At 39.0% G+C, this 16,615-nt stretch overlaps 1 pseudogene and 1 gene segment (V, D, J or C); one reads left to right on the top strand and one right to left on the bottom strand.

Moving 5' to 3' along the window:
• Nucleotides 1-202: 202 nt before the first annotated feature.
• LOC117715033 (immunoglobulin kappa variable 4-1-like) lies at nt 203-1,003 on the top strand. The segment is given in 2 exon segments: nt 203-280; nt 481-1,003. Coding segments are annotated over 2 exon segments (405 nt in total).
• An 8,566-nt stretch (nt 1,004-9,569) lies between these two features.
• Nucleotides 9,570-9,965, bottom strand: LOC117715032 (protein FAM107B pseudogene; annotated as a pseudogene).
• Between the last annotated feature and the right edge of the window lie 6,650 nt (nt 9,966-16,615).

Below are 16,615 nucleotides of genomic sequence, written 5' to 3'. Positions count from 1 at the left end.
TTTTCTTATGATTTCTTTGACAACATTTTTGCCTGTTGATTGACACCAGGTACACACACACACACACACACACACACACACACACACACACACACAGCCAAAGCATTTGTTTTTCACTTCCTGTCTGCTTTGCATGGTTTCCTCCTGCCCAGCCCAGCCCAGCTTCTCAGAATTTATTATCAAGGCCTTTGCATTGTGACTGAACTGCATCAGACAGGCAGGAGGAGCAAGATGGAATCACAGAACCAGGTCCTCATGCTCCTGATGCTCTGGGTATCTGGTAAGAAATTTAAAGTATTAATTTTTTTCAAGTTTCATCTTCATATAAGAAATTTGCAATATGTCCCAATGTGCAATATTTTTATGTAATAATGTTTTCACATTATGACATTATAAGAATATTTAAATGGCAAATTTCATCTATTATTAAAGTCTATGTTTGTTTATGTATGATTGTTCACTGTCTATTCATTATTTCAGGTACCTGTGGTGACATTGTGATGACACAGTCTCCTCCCTCCTTGTCTGTGTCAGCAGGAGAGAAGGTCACTATGAGCTGCAAGTCCAGTCAGAGTCTTTATTGGGGTGGACGCAACAACTTGGCCTGGTACCAGCAGAAACCAGGACAGTCTCCTAAACTGCTGATCTACTATGCATCCAATAGAGCATCTGGGGTCCCTGATCGCTTCATAGGCAGTGGATCTGGGACAGATTTCACTCTGACCATCAGCAGTGTGCAGGCTGAAGACCTGGCAGTTTATTACTGTCAACACCATTATAACAGCCTTCCCCCCACAGTGCTTCAGTCTCCTACACAAACCTCCTTGAGCATTTAAACAGATGTGTACAGGACACAGCTCTGGGGATGCACACTTCCCCCTTCTGCTTCAGAGCTGGTGTGCCTAAAATACTGAAGAAAAAATTTATAGAGGCCAGCAAAAAATAATGTGTTCAATGCCTCTTATATCTTTTGGTATAGAAATTCTATACACCAAAATGTAGAAAAAAAATCCACAGCATTATTTTTCTATTTCTCCTGTAACAAGTTACCAAAAACTATGTTGATTGGATATGAGAGATTTATCTTTTTAAAATTCTGTAAATCTGGTATCCAATATATGACCTTATGGTCTGATGTGGTGATATCAGTAAACTGTGTTCTGGTTAGAAGTGTATAGAAAAAAATGTTTCTTGCATTTTCTAGTTCCTAGAGGGTTTTCTTACTTCCTTAATGGTATCCATCTTTCTTTGACTTTTTTCTGACTCTTTTAAAGTTTGTTTTATTAATCATTCCATTCATTTAAATCTCAAACAATATCCAACTTTCCATTTACCTCTCTACCAACCCCTCATGCCATATCTTCCCTCCCCTTCCACTTTGCTTGTATGAGAGTGCTCCCACACCCACCCATACTCTCCTGCTCATTTCTCCAGTATCCCCATACAATAGGGCATTAAATCTGTCCAGAACCTAGGGCCTCATATTTCCATTGCTGTCAGGCAAGGCCATCCTCTGCTACATATGTATCTGGAGACATGGATCCCTCCAAGTACAGTCCTTGGTTGGTGGTCTAGACTCTGTAAGCACTGGGTGGTCAGGCCAGCCTAGGTTGTTTTTCCAATTGGGTTGCAGCCCCCCTCTGCTCCTCCAGTCCTTCTGCTAGCTCTCCCACCAGGTTCCCTGAGCTCAGTCTAATGGTTCCCTCAAAGCATCCACATATGCACTGGTCTGTTGCTGGCCGGACCTCCCAAGGAACCACCACACTAGGTTCCTGTCAGCATGTGCCTCTTGATTATGGCAGCAGTGTTGGGTTTGGTGTATGCAGATATGATGGATCCCCAGGTGGGGCAGTCACTGGTTGGCCCTTCCTTCAGTATCTGTTCCTTTTTGTCCCTGATCTTCCTTTGGACAGGAACATTTCTGGGTTTAAAAACTTTGAGATGGGTGTTTGTCCCCATCACTCTACTGGAGGCCATACCATACCCTTCCCTGTGCATTTTGGGTAAAGTCACTCCTGTTGGGTCCTAGGAGCTTCATGTTTTCCTGGTGCCTGGGACCCTCCAGTGGCTATCCCCAATTCATCACCCCTCCTCTACATATTTTTATTCAATTTATTAACCCTGTCTCTGTACTTCTCTCCGATCTCCTCCAATTTCTGCCACATTTATTTCTTCCCCCTTCTTTATCCCACCCTGGTCCCACTCTTCCTCTACCTCACACAATTATCCTGTTCCCCTCTCAATGAAAAAAATGAAGCATCCACACCCTAGTTCCCTTACTCCTACACTCCACATGGGCTGTGGTACCCATGGTACAATCATGGGCATTGTAAGCTTTTGGGCTAATATCCACCTATTAGTGAGTACATACTATGTGGGTTCTTTTGTGTCTGGGTTACCGCACTCAGGATGATATTTTCTAGGTTCATCCATTTGACTGTGAATTTCATGAAACCATTGTTTATAATTGCTGCTTATTACTTCATTGTGTAAATGTACCACATTTTCTGTATCCATTCCTCTGTTTAAGGACATCTGGGTTCTTTCCAGCTTCTGGCTATTATAAATAAGGTGGCAATGAACATAGTGGAGCATGTATTCTTGTTATATGGTGGAGCATCTTTGGGATATATACATATATATATATATGTGTGTGTGTGTGTGTGTGTGTGTGTGTGTGTGTGTGTGATAGCTGGATCCTCTAATAGAACTATATATACTTTTCTCAGCAACAACCAGCCTGATTTCCAAAGTGGTTTTACCAGCCTGCAGTCCCACCAGCAATGGAGGAGTATTCCTTTCTTCACATCCTTGCCAACATCTGCTATCACCTGAGTTTTTGATCTTAGCCATTCTGACTAGTGTGAGGTGGAGTCTCAGGGTTGTTTTGATTTGTATTTCTCTGATGACTATGAATATTGAACATGTCATTTTTATTGAATATTATGTTTATTTGCATTTCAAATGTTATCTTCCTTCCAAATTTCCCCTCTGCAAAACCTCTATCCCATACCCCCTTACCCTGCTTCTATAAGGGTGCTCCCCTCACACCTATCCACTCCCACCTTACCACCCTAGCATACCTTTACATTGGGGCATCAAGCCTTTACAGGACCAAGGGTCTTCCCTCCCATTGATTCCAGATAAGGTTCCTTCAGCTTTTTTAGTCCTTCCCCTAACTTCTCCATTGGGGTCCCCATACTTAGTCAGATGGTTGGCTGCAAGTATCTGCATCTGTATTGCTCAGGATCTGGCAGACCATCTCAGGAGATAGCTGTATCAGGCTTCTGTCAACAAGCACTTCTTGGCATTCACAATAGTGTCTGGGTTTGGTGTCTGAATGTGGGATGGATCCCCAGATGGAGGAGCCTCTGGATGGTGTTTTCTTCAGTCTCTGCTTCAATCTTTGTCATTGTAATTCTTTAGACAGGAGCAATTCTGGGTCAATATTTTGAGGATGGATAGGTGTCCCCATCACTCAAATGGGGGACATGCCTCATCTCTGGATATGGTCTCAACAGTTTCTATCTCTCATCTGTGGGGTATTTTAGCTAATGTCATCCCTGTGGGGTTCTGAGAGGCTCTTGCTTTCCTGGAATCTGAGACTTTCTTGTTGCTACCCGATTTCCCATTCTCCATTGCTACACACCTCTGTTCAATTTCCTGACCCTCTGTACATCTACTGCTTCTCCTTCTATACCTGATTCTTCCTCCTTTTCTCCTGCGCCACTTCTCTTCCCTCCCAAGTCCCTACCATCCTCCATTTCTTTTGATTATTTTGTTCTTCCTTCTAAGTAGGACTAAAGTATCCACTTTTTGGTCTTTCTTCCTCTTGAGCTTTATGTGGTCCATGAATTGTATAGTGGGTATTCAATGCTGTTTGCCTAATATCCACTTATCAATGAGTACATACCATGTGTGGTTTTTTTGTGACATTACTCAGGATAATACTTTCTAGATCCATCCATTTGTCTGCAAATTTCATGAAGACATTATTTTTAATAGCTGAATAATATTTCATTGTTTAAATGTACCACATTTTCTGTATCCATTTTTTGAGGGACATCTGGGTTGTTTCCAGCTTCTGGCTATGATAAATATAGCTGCTATGCTTATAGTGGGACATGTGTCCTTGTTATATGTTGGAGCATCTTCTGGGTATATGCCCAGGAGTAGTATAGCTGGGTCCTCAGGTAGTACTATGTCCAATTTTCAGAGGAACCACCAGACTGATTCTGAGAGTGATTGTACCAGTTTGTAATCCCACCAGCAATGGAGACTGTTCTTTCTCTACATCCTTGCCAGCATCTGCTGTCACCTGAGTTTTTTATCTAAGCCATTCTGATTGGTGTGAGGTAGAATCTCAGGGTTGTTTTGATTTTGCATTTCCTTGATGACTAAGGATGTTGAACATTTCTTTATGTGCTTCTCAGCCATTTGAGTTTTTCTAGTTCTCTGTTTTGCTCTGTACTCCATTTTTAATAGGGTTATTTGGTTCTCTGTAATCTAACTTGTTGAGTTCTATGTATATGTTGAATATTAGCCCTTTATTGGATATAGATCTTTTCACAATCTGTTGGTTGCCATTTTGTCCTATTGACAGTGTCTTTCATTTTATAGAAGCTTTTCAATTTTATGAGGTCCCCTTTTTCCTTTGTTACTCTTAAACTGTGAGCTATTGGTATTGTGCTCAGGAACTTTTCCCTGTGCCCAAGTGTTCGAGGCTATTCCCCACATTCTGCTCTATTAGATTCAGCACATCTGGTTTTATGTAGAGGTTCTTGATCCACTTGTCCTTGAACTTTGTAAAAGGAAATAAGACTGGGTCAATTTGCATTCTTCTACATGCTGACCTCCAATTAAGCCTGCACCCTTTTTTGAATATACTGTCTTTTTTTACTGGATGATTTTAGCTTCTTTGTCAAAGATCAAGTCACCATGGGGTGTAGGTTCACTTATGGGTCTTCAATTCTATTTTTTGATCTACTTACCTGTTTCTGTACCAATACCATGTAGTTTTTATGACTATTGCCCTGTAGTACAGTTTGAGGTTAGGGATGGTGTTTCCCCTAGAAGTTTTTTATTGTTGAGAATAGATTTTGCTATCCGAGGTTTTTTGTTATTTCAAATGAATTCGAGAATTGCTCTTTCTAAGTCTATGAAGGATTGAGTTTGAATTTTGATGGGGATTTCATTGAATCTATAGACTGTTTTCAGTAAGATGGCCATTTTTACTATATACATCCTTCCAATCCATGACCATGGGAGATCTTTCCATCTTCTGAAGTCTTCTTTGATTTCTTTCTTCAGGGACTTGAAGTTCTTGTCATATAGATCTTTCACTTGCTTGGTTAGAGTCACACCAAGGTATTCTATATTAGTTGTGACTATTGTGAGGGGTCTTGTTTCCTCAATTTGTTTCTCAACCCATTTTTTTCTTTGAGTAGAGGAAGCGTCCCAATTTGTTTGATTTATTTTTATATCCAGCCACTTTGCTGAAGTTGTTTATCAGGTTTAGGTGTTCTCTGGTGTAATTTTTGTGGTCTCTTAAGTATACTATCATATCATCTGCAAATAATGATATCTTGACTTCCTCCCTTTCCATTTCTATCCCTTTGATCACTTTTTGTTTTATAATTGTTCTGGCTAGAACTTCAATACTATATTTAATAGGTAGGGAGAGAGTGGGCAGCCTTTTCTTGTCCCTTTTTAATGGATTGCTTTGAGTTTCTCTCCATTTCTTTTGATGTTGACTATTGGTATGATGTATGTTGCTTTTATTGTATTTATGTATGCACCTTGAGTTTCTGATCTTTCCAATACTTGTAACAGAATAGATGTTTTATGTTTTCAAAGGCTTTTTAGCATGTAGTCAAATGATCATATGTTTTTTTTTCTTTGAGTTTCTTTATATATTGGATTACATTGATGGATTTCCATATATTGAAACATTCCTGCATTCCTGGGATAAAGCCTCCTTGATCACTGCACATGACCATTTTGATGTATTCTTGGATTTAGTTTGTGAGAATTTTATTGAGTAATTATGTATCAATATTCATCAAAGAAATTGGTCTGTAGTTCTCTTTCTTTGTTGGGTCTTTTAGAATTCAGAACTAAAACCATCTGGCCCTGTGTTTGTTTGTTTGTTTGTTTGTATTTTTGTTTTTGGTTGGGAGACTTTTAGTGATTGCTTCTATTTCTTTAGTGGTTATAGGACTGTTTATATGGTTTATCTGATTGTGATTTATCTTTGGTACCTGGTATCTACCTAGAAAATTGTCCATTTCATCCAGATTTTCCAGTCTTTTGAATAAAGGCATTTATAGTTTGTAGTAAGATCTGATGACTTTCAATTTCCTCAGTTTTTTGTTATTCTCCCTTTTCATTTCTGATTTGTTAATTTCGATATTGTCTCTGTGGCTTTTGGTTAGTTTTGCTAAGGATTTATTTATCTTGTTGATTTTCTCAAAGAACAAGCTCCTGGTTTTGTTGATTCTTTGTATAGTTCTTTTTGTTTCTACTTGGTTAATTTCAGCCCTGAGTTTGATTATTTCCTGCCATCTACTACTATTGGGTGTATTTGCTTCTTTTTCTTCCAGAGCCTTCAAATGAGCTGTTAAGCTACTAGTGTACAGTCTCTCCAATTTCTTTATAGGGGCACCCAGAACTATTATGAGTTTTCCTCTTAGCACTGCTTTCATTGTGTCCCATAAGTTTGGATATGTTGTGCCTTCATTTTCATTGAATTCTACAAAGTCTTTAATTTCTTTATTTCTTTTTTGACCAAGTTGTCATTGAGTAGGGTGTTGTTCAGTTTCCACATGTATGTGGGCTTTCCAGTGTTTTTGTCATTATTGAAGACAAGTCTGAGTCCATGGTGATCTGATAGGATGCATGGGATTATATCCATCTTATTGTATCTGTTGAGGCCTCTTTTGTGACCAAGTATATGGTCAGTTTTTGAGAAGGAATCATGAGGTGATGAGAAGAAGGTATATTCTTTTGTTTTGTGGTGAAATGTCGTGTAGATATCTGTTAAATCCATTTGCTTTATAACTTCTTTAAGTTTTACTGTATGTCTGTTAATTTCTGTTTCCATGATGTATCCACTGGTGACAGTGGGGTATTAAAATCTCCAACTATTATTGTGTGAGGTTCAGTGTGTGCTTTGAGCTTTACTAAAATTTGTTTTGTGTATGTGTGTACCCTTGCATTTAGAGCATAGGTGTATAGAATTGAGATTTCTTCTTGGTAGATTTTTCCTCTGATGAGTAGGAAGTTTCCTTCCTTATCTTTTTTGAGACTACAAAACACAGAAGTATTTTTAAGAAAACTACAGAGTGAAAAAATGGAGCCTTTTTCCCCTATAAGTGGCTCAAAGCACGACACTGCTCAGAGGGTGACCAGTCCTCAGAGTTTGGACTACACAGTGTTAAGTGCAAAAAATGAGTGACTGACAGCATTCTCAATGAGTGGAAGTTGAGCAGATTCCTAAAGGCCCTGCTACCCAGTTGCTCTGAGACCTAGTAGAAGCCATCACTTCATGTTATATACAAGTCTTCTTTTGGCTAGACCCTGTAGCACTAACTACCAAGGAAGATTGCTGGTCTTAGTACAACCAGGAAGCAACTGTTGTAGCTAACTTTTCCCTGGGTGGTGTAGAGTCCCTTGGTCTTATGAGCAGCACCAGCCCTTCTATGGGAGCTGGTGATGGCCTTTGAAGATCCTGCCAAGTGGCGGAACATCTTCAGAGCTAATTTCCAGGTAGATTGAAAAGGTCTAATTGCCCCAAATGGTCACCTGACCACCTCACATCATTACTCCATATGCAAAGAGAAAGTATAAGCAATGTACATTGGTGAGGTTTATTTCAGCAATCAGTGAATAGACGTTCTTTTTGCAAAGGTAAGGAAGATGACAGAGTAGTCACCACACCAATCCTCAAGGGCAAACCATCTTATCTTTAGCATCTCAATATTTTATCTAGATAACACTTTGCTGATAGGACCAAGAATCCTTTCTGCTGTAATCAGGTCTCATGCTTCTTGTCCAGCAGTGAATCAGCATCCAAGTCCTTATTCATACTAGAAGGGAACGTGGGCCTGTTAACTACCAGACAAGACTAGCATCTAGTGAGCTAATCAAGGATTCCAAAGCACTACATCCAATATTCTTTGCACCATAAAAGGAAACGGAAATCTTCAGTGTATAAATTACTGGTTAAATCATCTCTATGGAAAAGTACTAAATACAAAAAAGAAATAAGACTCTCGTGCCTGTAGTATAAAATATATTTTTCATAAGAACTTTCATATTATTTGTAACTCAGATGTCTCTTTGAACAGCATTCTAGCTAGTAAGAGGAAACTGAGCAGCCCTGCCCAGAACCTCAGCTTTTCCTGAGAGATGCAACATAGTAGTTAAGACCATCTCTACCAACAGCATCATGCCACAAGATCATCAAGATGGTCATTCTTCATAAGAAACAAAAGGGAAAGAAACTTGGAACCATCCACCAAAGATGTTCAAAGCTCAAGTCTAAAATATACAACATGTAAGATATGAAGCCTTCCCCTAAATTCTCCTAGAAACAGATCCCTATTTGCATTACATACAATTTCTAAAGGCCTCATCACCCAGTCCTAATGGACAGCCCTCTACTCGCTCTATTCTCTCAGAGAACTCAAAAGATCTGATCTCTCTGTATGGGACACAGAAGTTTAGTTACACACTCTATTTTCATCTTACAAAGAACTGAGAAAATGCTTCAACTGAAAGAAATAGTTGAGCAAGAAATGACAAACTAAAACTGAACTGAAAGCCTATGGTTATCAAAGCAGGAAAGGAATGGACAGGATGTGTGTACCTTCTTAGAAGTGGAAAGGTGGCATCTGCCATGGTGTCACATCAAGAACCCAAGGGAATTAGAGCAAGTTCATGACAGGTGCTGACATGTTCAAATCTTATTCTGTTTCTGAACTTTAATGTCAACCAAAGTATAGGTATGACTAAACATAAACAGTAATAGCTTCCTTTCTTAATTTGTAATGTGTTGGGGGTGGAATTCTGGGTTCTCAAAATGAAATACAAATACTGGATGTAACAGATGAAATACATTTTGATGCAATCAAAAATCTAACAGATAACCCAAGGAGGGGATTCCAACGAATTTGCTTAACTTTTCAAAGGAAGAAGGAAGGCTCTGTGTCCTGCTAAGCTTGGATGGAGGGAAAGGCCAAGTAGTGCAACCCTTGCACATGGTCCAGTACTGCTTCCTGGTTCTCTTCGCTTCTTTTGTGGTTTTCTCTGTCTGAAGTCCCTAAACACAGGTCTGTGGTATCTTGTGTGCTGGTCTATGTCTTTTGTTTGGCAAATGGAAATTGCAACCATCAGAGATGACTCATCTACCACAATGATAAATCAAATGAAATCCTTTTTGATAGTCAAAATTCTCAGCTGTCAGAATTTTCTTCCTCAGGACTTTGGTCCAAGAGGAGCACTATAGAGGCACCTAGACAGGGCTCTTACAGAAATGGTGGGGGCAATCCAGGTCACACAGTCTGGGCCTAGGACTCCTGGGCCTGGGCCACTTCCTGGACTGTTATTTTTTTTGAGATTGCCTTTCACCTTCACAAACTCTGGGGCATTTTCTTGCTCTTGTAATTTCTGCTTCTCAAGTACAAGCTGCTCCAACTTTTTCTGTTGCTTTAATAGTTCTATTTCCACATCAGATTTCTTCTTCTGAGCTTTTTCCTCCTTCTGCTTTATCACTTGGTCTTGTCTTCTCTTCTCCATCACCTTCTGTAGTTCTGGTTTATTCTGGGGGCAAGACCCCCTTTTTTATTCATGAGAAGCTTTCTGTGGAGGTCTTGATGATTTCAGGATGTTTTGACAGGATTGATTTGCTTCTTGGGGCTAATTAGCTCAGGATTGTCATCTTCTATGTAGTCAGTCTCGGCCATAGTGTTTCTTAGAATGAGACAGGAGTCCTTGGTGTCAATATTCTCAAGTGGGCTGTCTGAGAGCATCCTCTGTTCCAACTCAGGGCACTGGTGCTCTTGATGGGACTCTTCTTCCTTTGACTTCTACAGACAAGCCAATATCAGCCTCCATGTCCACTTCTTGCCTTCTCCATCTCCCCTAGCTCCTCCTCTTTCTTCTCCTAATATATGTCTTTTTATTGGGAAATAGAGTTAATTGATGTTAAAGAAATTAAGGAATAGTGATTGTTGCTTTCTGTTATTTTTTGTCATCAGAGGTGGATTTATATTTGTGTGGCCATATTCTTTTGAATTTGTTGAAAGAAGATTACTTTCTTGCTTTTTTTAGGGTGAACTTTCCCTACTTGTGTTGGAGGTTTCCCTCTACTATCCTTTGTAGGCCTGGATTTGTCTGAAGATTTGTGTAAATTTGGTTTTGTCATGGAATATTTTCGTTTCTCCATCTATAGTAATAGAAAGTTTTGCTGTGTATAGTAGCCTGTGCTGGCATTTTTATGGTCTGTATGACATCTGCTCAGAATCTTCTAGTTTTCATAGTCTCTGGTGAAAAGTCTGGTATAAGTTTGATAGGTTTGCCTTTTTATGTTACTTGAACTTTTTCTTTACTGTTTTTAGAATTCTTTCTTTGTTTTGTATATTTGGTATTTTGATTATTATGTGATGAGAATAATTTCTTTTCTCATCCAGTCTATTTTCAGTTCTATAGGCTTTTTGTATGTTTATAAGCATCTCTTTCTTTATGTTAGGGAAATTTTCTTCTATAATTTTATTGAAGATTTTTACTGGCCCTTTAAGTTAGTAGTCATTGGTTTCTTCCATACCTATTATCCTTAGGTTTGATATTTTTATTGTGTCTTGGATTTCCTGGATGTTTGGGGTTGGAAGCTTTTTGCATTTTTCATTTTATTTGAATGTCTTATCAATGTTCTCTCTGGTATATTCTGCACTTGAAATCCTCTCTTCTATCTCTTGTATTCTGTTTGTGATGCTTGTGTGTATGATTCCTGATCTCATTCCTAGATTTTCTATCAGCAGGTTTTTTTCCCTTTGTAATTTCTTTATTGATTTTATTTCCATTTTTAGATCCTGGATGATTTTGTTCAATTCCTTCACCTGTTTGTTTTTGTTTTTCTGTAATTCTTTAATGGATTTTTGTGTTTCCACTTTAAGATCTTCTGCCTGTTTACCTGTGTTCTCCTGTATTTCTTTATGGGAGCTATTTATGTCCTACTTAAAGTCCTCTATCATCATCATGAGATGTGATTTTAAATAAGAGTTTTGCTTTCCTGGTGTGTTGGGGAATTCAGTGCTCTTGTATGGGAAGAATGGTAGTCTGATGATATCAACTAGCCTTGATTTCTGTTGCTTATGGTCTTGTCCTTGCGTCTTACCATCTGGATATCTCTGGTCTTGGTGCCTTTGATTCTGGCTTGTTTCTCCTGGAAACCAGTGTGTCAGTACTTTGGGAATCCATTACTTTTTGGGAGAAATTTGGGTATGGAGAACTGTGTTACAGTGTCAGTTCTGGGGCTCAGATAGAAACCTGAAAGATCTTTTCCCTGGTTTTTCCTTGGTTTCTGTATCCTGATTATTCTGGGCTTGTCATTCTTGGGTCAGGAATTTGAGCAGAAGCTGTTGGTGTTATCTGTGTTCACATGTGTGCCTACACTCCTGGGAGACAAGCTCTTTCCCAGTGGTATATGGGTATGGAGTGCTGTGGCACAGTATTAGGTCCAGGTGCTGTGGCATAGGATCAGCTATGGGTACAGACATACTTTTATCACTATTGCTCTATAGTATAGCTTGAGGCAAGAGATGGTGATTTCCCCAGATGTTCCTTTATTGTTGAGAATAGTTTTTGCTATCCTTGGTTTTTTTTTATTTCAAATGAATTTGAGAATTGGTCTTTCTAACTCTATGATGAATTGAGTTGAAATTTTGATGGGGATTGCATTGAATTTGTAGATTGCTTTTGAAAAGATAGCCAATTTTACTATATTAATCTTGACAATCCATGAGCATGGAGGTTTGTACACAATATATAAGAATTAGTAGTGTCCAATGGACTACCTGCGTGGGATCAGAAGGGCAAACAGGAAAGTTGAGACCATATTTGGCTGACATACCCATCATTTTATGGGTAAGGGATCTTTTACAATAATGGGGTACTCAAATTAATATTTGTGTACTTTAAGGAAAATCAAATGAAGAAATGAGAGTTGATACGGTAGATGATCCTGGGAAAGGTATTGATACAGGTGATAGAGAACAATCATTAGCTGTGCCCATGGTCAAAAAACAGGACATCATAGAGATTGAGCTTCCAAGCTTATAAAGGAGGCCACTGCTAACATACCAACATTCCTGGAGTCTCAACATATAGACTATCAGCTCATGGAATTCCCTTGTTTGTTGTAAAAAGAAATAAGGTAAATGGAGGATGATAAAAGGTTTAAGAGCAGTTAATAAGATAATTCAACCTATGGGTTCTTTATGGCCTGAACTTCCTTAACTATCTTTGTTACCAAGAAATGCAGTAAATAAGACTTGAAAAAATGTTTTTTCTTAATATCCTTGCATGAGAAAGTTAGAGAAAGTCTTGCTTTTTCAGTACCTACTTTGAATAATAGCCATCTACTAAAGCGATGCCACTGGAAGATACTTCCACATGGAATGTAAAATATTCCAACTATATGTCAATATTTTATGCAACAACTCTAAGAAATTATTTGTAAGCAACTTTCTCAATTTGTCTTTTATCATTATATAGAAAAAATTCTGTATGCTGATTTGGACAATGATGTTTTAGAGGATATATTTAAGGTAACACAATGAATTCTGCCATGCTAGGGGTTACAGAAAAAAGATAAAAGAGAAGATTAACTTATTTATATGGGTTATAAAATTAATCAACAAAAATTTAACCACAAGAGGTACAGAGTCATAGTGAACAATTACAAACACTTAATGATTTTCAAACATAAATGGAAATATTAACTGGCTGAGGTCTACAATTGTATTAAGTGCACATGAGTTAAGCACTTTGTTTCAACCATTACAAGAAGATTCTAATTTAAACTTTCCAAAATGTCTAACATCTGAAGTAGTAAAGGAGATAATTCTTTCTTTCTTTCTTTCTTTCTTTCTTTCTTTCTTTCTTTCTTTCTTTAATTTTTTATTGGGTATTCTATTTACATTTCAGATTTTATTCCCCTTACCCCACTTCCCCCCATCACCCAGAAACCTCCTATCACATTCCTCCTCCTCATGCTTCTATGAGGCTGTACCCCCACATACCTCTCTCCACTCCTACCTTTCCACCCTCACATCCCCCCACACACACACACTCAGTGTTTGTCCTTCATGGGACCAAGAATCTCCTCTCCCATCTATGCTCCACAAGGCCATCCTCCTCTACATATACAGCTGGAGTCATGGGTCTCTCCCTATGTGCTCCCAAGCTGGTGGTTTAGACCCTGGGGATCTCTAGTTGGTTGGTATTTGTTGAGGCCTGAGCTGCCCCACTTTGGGCAGCCAAAATATTGTAGCCCTCTCCACTCCATGCTTGGGGGCCAAAATGTCCTGGACCACTCTGCAGCTTCAGTCTGTGGGTCAGCGTCTGTCGAGAGAGAGAGAGTGGGGATAAAGAAGAGACAGGAAGAATGGAGACAAGACAGAGGTTCCATCAAGTCTCATTTATTGAAGGTAAATATGGGGTATTTATATGCTTTTGCCACATGCCTTGTAGGCGCCTGTATACCACATGCCTTGCAGGTGTGAATATGACGTAAGCCTTACAAGTGTGTATAGTGTGGATACAACGTGCACCATGCGCCTTGCAGGAGTGGATACCACGTGCACCGTACAGGCATGTATGTCATGGATAGCACATGGATACCACGTGTACCACATGCTTTGCAGGCGTGGATACCACATGTGCCTTGCAGCTGTGGGTACTAAACAGAAAAAAATGATATGTGGGATAAACAAGATATTTATCAGAGTGTGCTCAGCTGTTGTAGGCTGTTAAAAAAATAATTCTCATGTCAGGGTATATGGCTCAAGATGGCTGCAAAGCTGAGAGCCGCTTTCTGCTATAAGTCGGCTCCCAACAGGTATTGTTCTCATGGGGTCACAAACCTGTCTGTTAATTCAGTCTTCTCTCTAACTTCTCCATTGGGAAACCTTGATCAGATCAGTGTTTAGCTGTGAGCATCGTCCTCTGAATGTGTCAGTCTCTGGCAGACCTCTAAGGAGACAGCTATATCAGGTTCTTGTCAGCCATCCACATCAGTGTCTAGCTTAGGTGACTGTACATGGGATGGATACCCAGGTGGAATTGTCTCTAGATGGCCCCTCCTTCAGTTTCTGTCCCACATTTTGTTTCCATTTTTGCTCCCTTGAATATTTTGTTACTCCTTCTAAGTAGGACTGAGGCATCCCCACTTGGTCTTCCTTCATCATGAGCTTCATGTGGTCTGTGAGTTGAGTCTTGGCTATTCCAAGCTCTTGGGATAACATCTGCTTATCAGTGAATAAATACCATGTGTGTTCTTTTGTGATTGGGTTAACTCACTCAGGATGATAATTTCTAGTTCCAACCATTTACCTAAGAATTTGTTGAATTCATTATTTTTAATAGCTGAGTAATACTCCATTGTGTAAATGTACCACAATTTTTGTATCCATTCCTCTGTTGAAGGATATCTGGGTTCTTCCCAGCTTCTGGCTATTATAAATAAGGCTGCTATGTACATAGTGGAGCATATATCCTTGTTATATGTCAGACCATCTTCTGGGTATATGCCCAGGAGTGGTGTAGCTGGATCCTCAGGTAATGATATGTGTAGTTTTCTGAGGAACCACCAGACTGATTTCCAGAGTGGTTCTACCAGCTTGCAATTCCACCAACAATGGAGGAGTGTTGCTCTTTCTTCACAACTTAGACAGCATCTACTATCACCTGAGTTTTTGATCTTAGCCATTCTGACTGGTGTAAGGTGGTATCTCAGGATTGTTTTGATTTGCATTTCCCTGATGACTAAGGTGATGATTGAGCATTTCTTGAGGTGCTTCTTGGGTTCTTGAGGTTCTATCCTAGGTTCTTGAGATGCTTCTTGGCCAGTTGAGTTTTCTCAGTTCAGAATTCTTTGTTTAGCTCTGTACCCCATTTTAATAGGGTTATTTAATTTTCTAGAGTATAATTTTTTGAGTTCTTTTATATCTTGGTTATTAGCCCTCTATTGGATATAGGACTGGTAAAGAACTTTTCCCAATCTGTTGGTTGCTATTTTGTCTTATTGACAATGTTCTTTGCCTTACAGAAGTTTTGTAATTTTATGAGGTCCCATTTGTCAATTCTTGATCTTAGAGCATAAGCCATTGGTGTTCTGCTCAGGAACTTTTCCCCTGTACCGAGGTATTCGAGGGTCTTCCCCACCTTCTCTTCTATTAGTTTCAGTGTATCTTGTTTTATGTGAAGGTCTTTTAACCACTTGGACTTGAGCTTTGTACAAGGAGATAAGAATAGATTGATTTTCATCCTTCTACATGTTGTCCTCCAGTTGAACCAGCACCATTTGCTAAATATGCTGTCCTTTTTCCACTGGATGATTTTAGCTCCTTTATCAAAGATCAAGTGACCATAGGTATGTGGGCTCATTTCTAGATCTTCAATTTTATTCCACTGATATTCCTACCTGTCTCTGTACCAATACCATCCAGTTTATATCACTATTGCCCTGTAGTGCAGTTTGAGGTCAGGAATGGTGATTCCCCCAGAAATTCTTTTATTGTTGAGAATAGTTCTCACTATCATGGATTTTTGTTGATCCAAATGAATTTGCAAATTGCTCTTTCTATCTCTATGAAGAATTGATTTGGAGTTTTGATGGGGATTGCATTGAATTTGTAGATTGCTTTTGGCAAGATGGCCATTTTTACTAAATTAATCCTGCCAATCCCAGGAGCATGGGAGATCTTTCCATCTTCTGAGATCTTCTATTTCTTTCTTCAGAGACTTGATGTTCTTGTCATACAGATATTTTACTTCCTTGTTTAGATTCATCCTAAGGTATTTTATATTATATGTGACTATTGTGAGGGGTGTCATTTCCCTAATTTGTTTCTCAGCCTGTTTATCTTATGAGTAGAGAAAGGCTACTGATTTGTTTGAATTGATTTTATATTCAGCTGCTTTGCTGAAGTTGTTTATCAGGTTTAGGAGTTCTCTGGTTGAAATTTTAGGGTCACTAAAGTATACTATCCTATCATCTGCAAATAGTGGAATTTTGACTTCTTCCTTTCCTATTTGTATCCCTTTGACTTCCTTTTGTTGTCTAATTGCTCTAGCTAGGACTTCCAGTACTATATTGAATAGGTAGGGTGAGAGTGGGTAGCCTTGTCTAGTCCCTGATCTTAGTGGGATTGTTTCAAGTTTCTCTCCATTTAGTTTGGTGTTGGCTACTGGCTTGCTGTATATTGCTTTTATTATGTTTAGGTATGGACCTTGAATTCCTAATATTTCCAAGACTTTTAACATGAAAGGTTGTTGAATTTTGTTACTTTATCATGATGAATGATTGCTTTGATGTGTTCTTGGATTCCGTTTG

Source organism: Arvicanthis niloticus, chromosome 9 (assembly GCF_011762505.2).
Source record: "Arvicanthis niloticus isolate mArvNil1 chromosome 9, mArvNil1.pat.X, whole genome shotgun sequence".
NCBI classification, from domain to species: Eukaryota; Metazoa; Chordata; class Mammalia; order Rodentia; family Muridae; genus Arvicanthis; species Arvicanthis niloticus.
The sequence above is the reverse complement of the archived record's forward strand: the minus strand, read 5'-3'. Positions and strand labels throughout refer to the sequence as shown.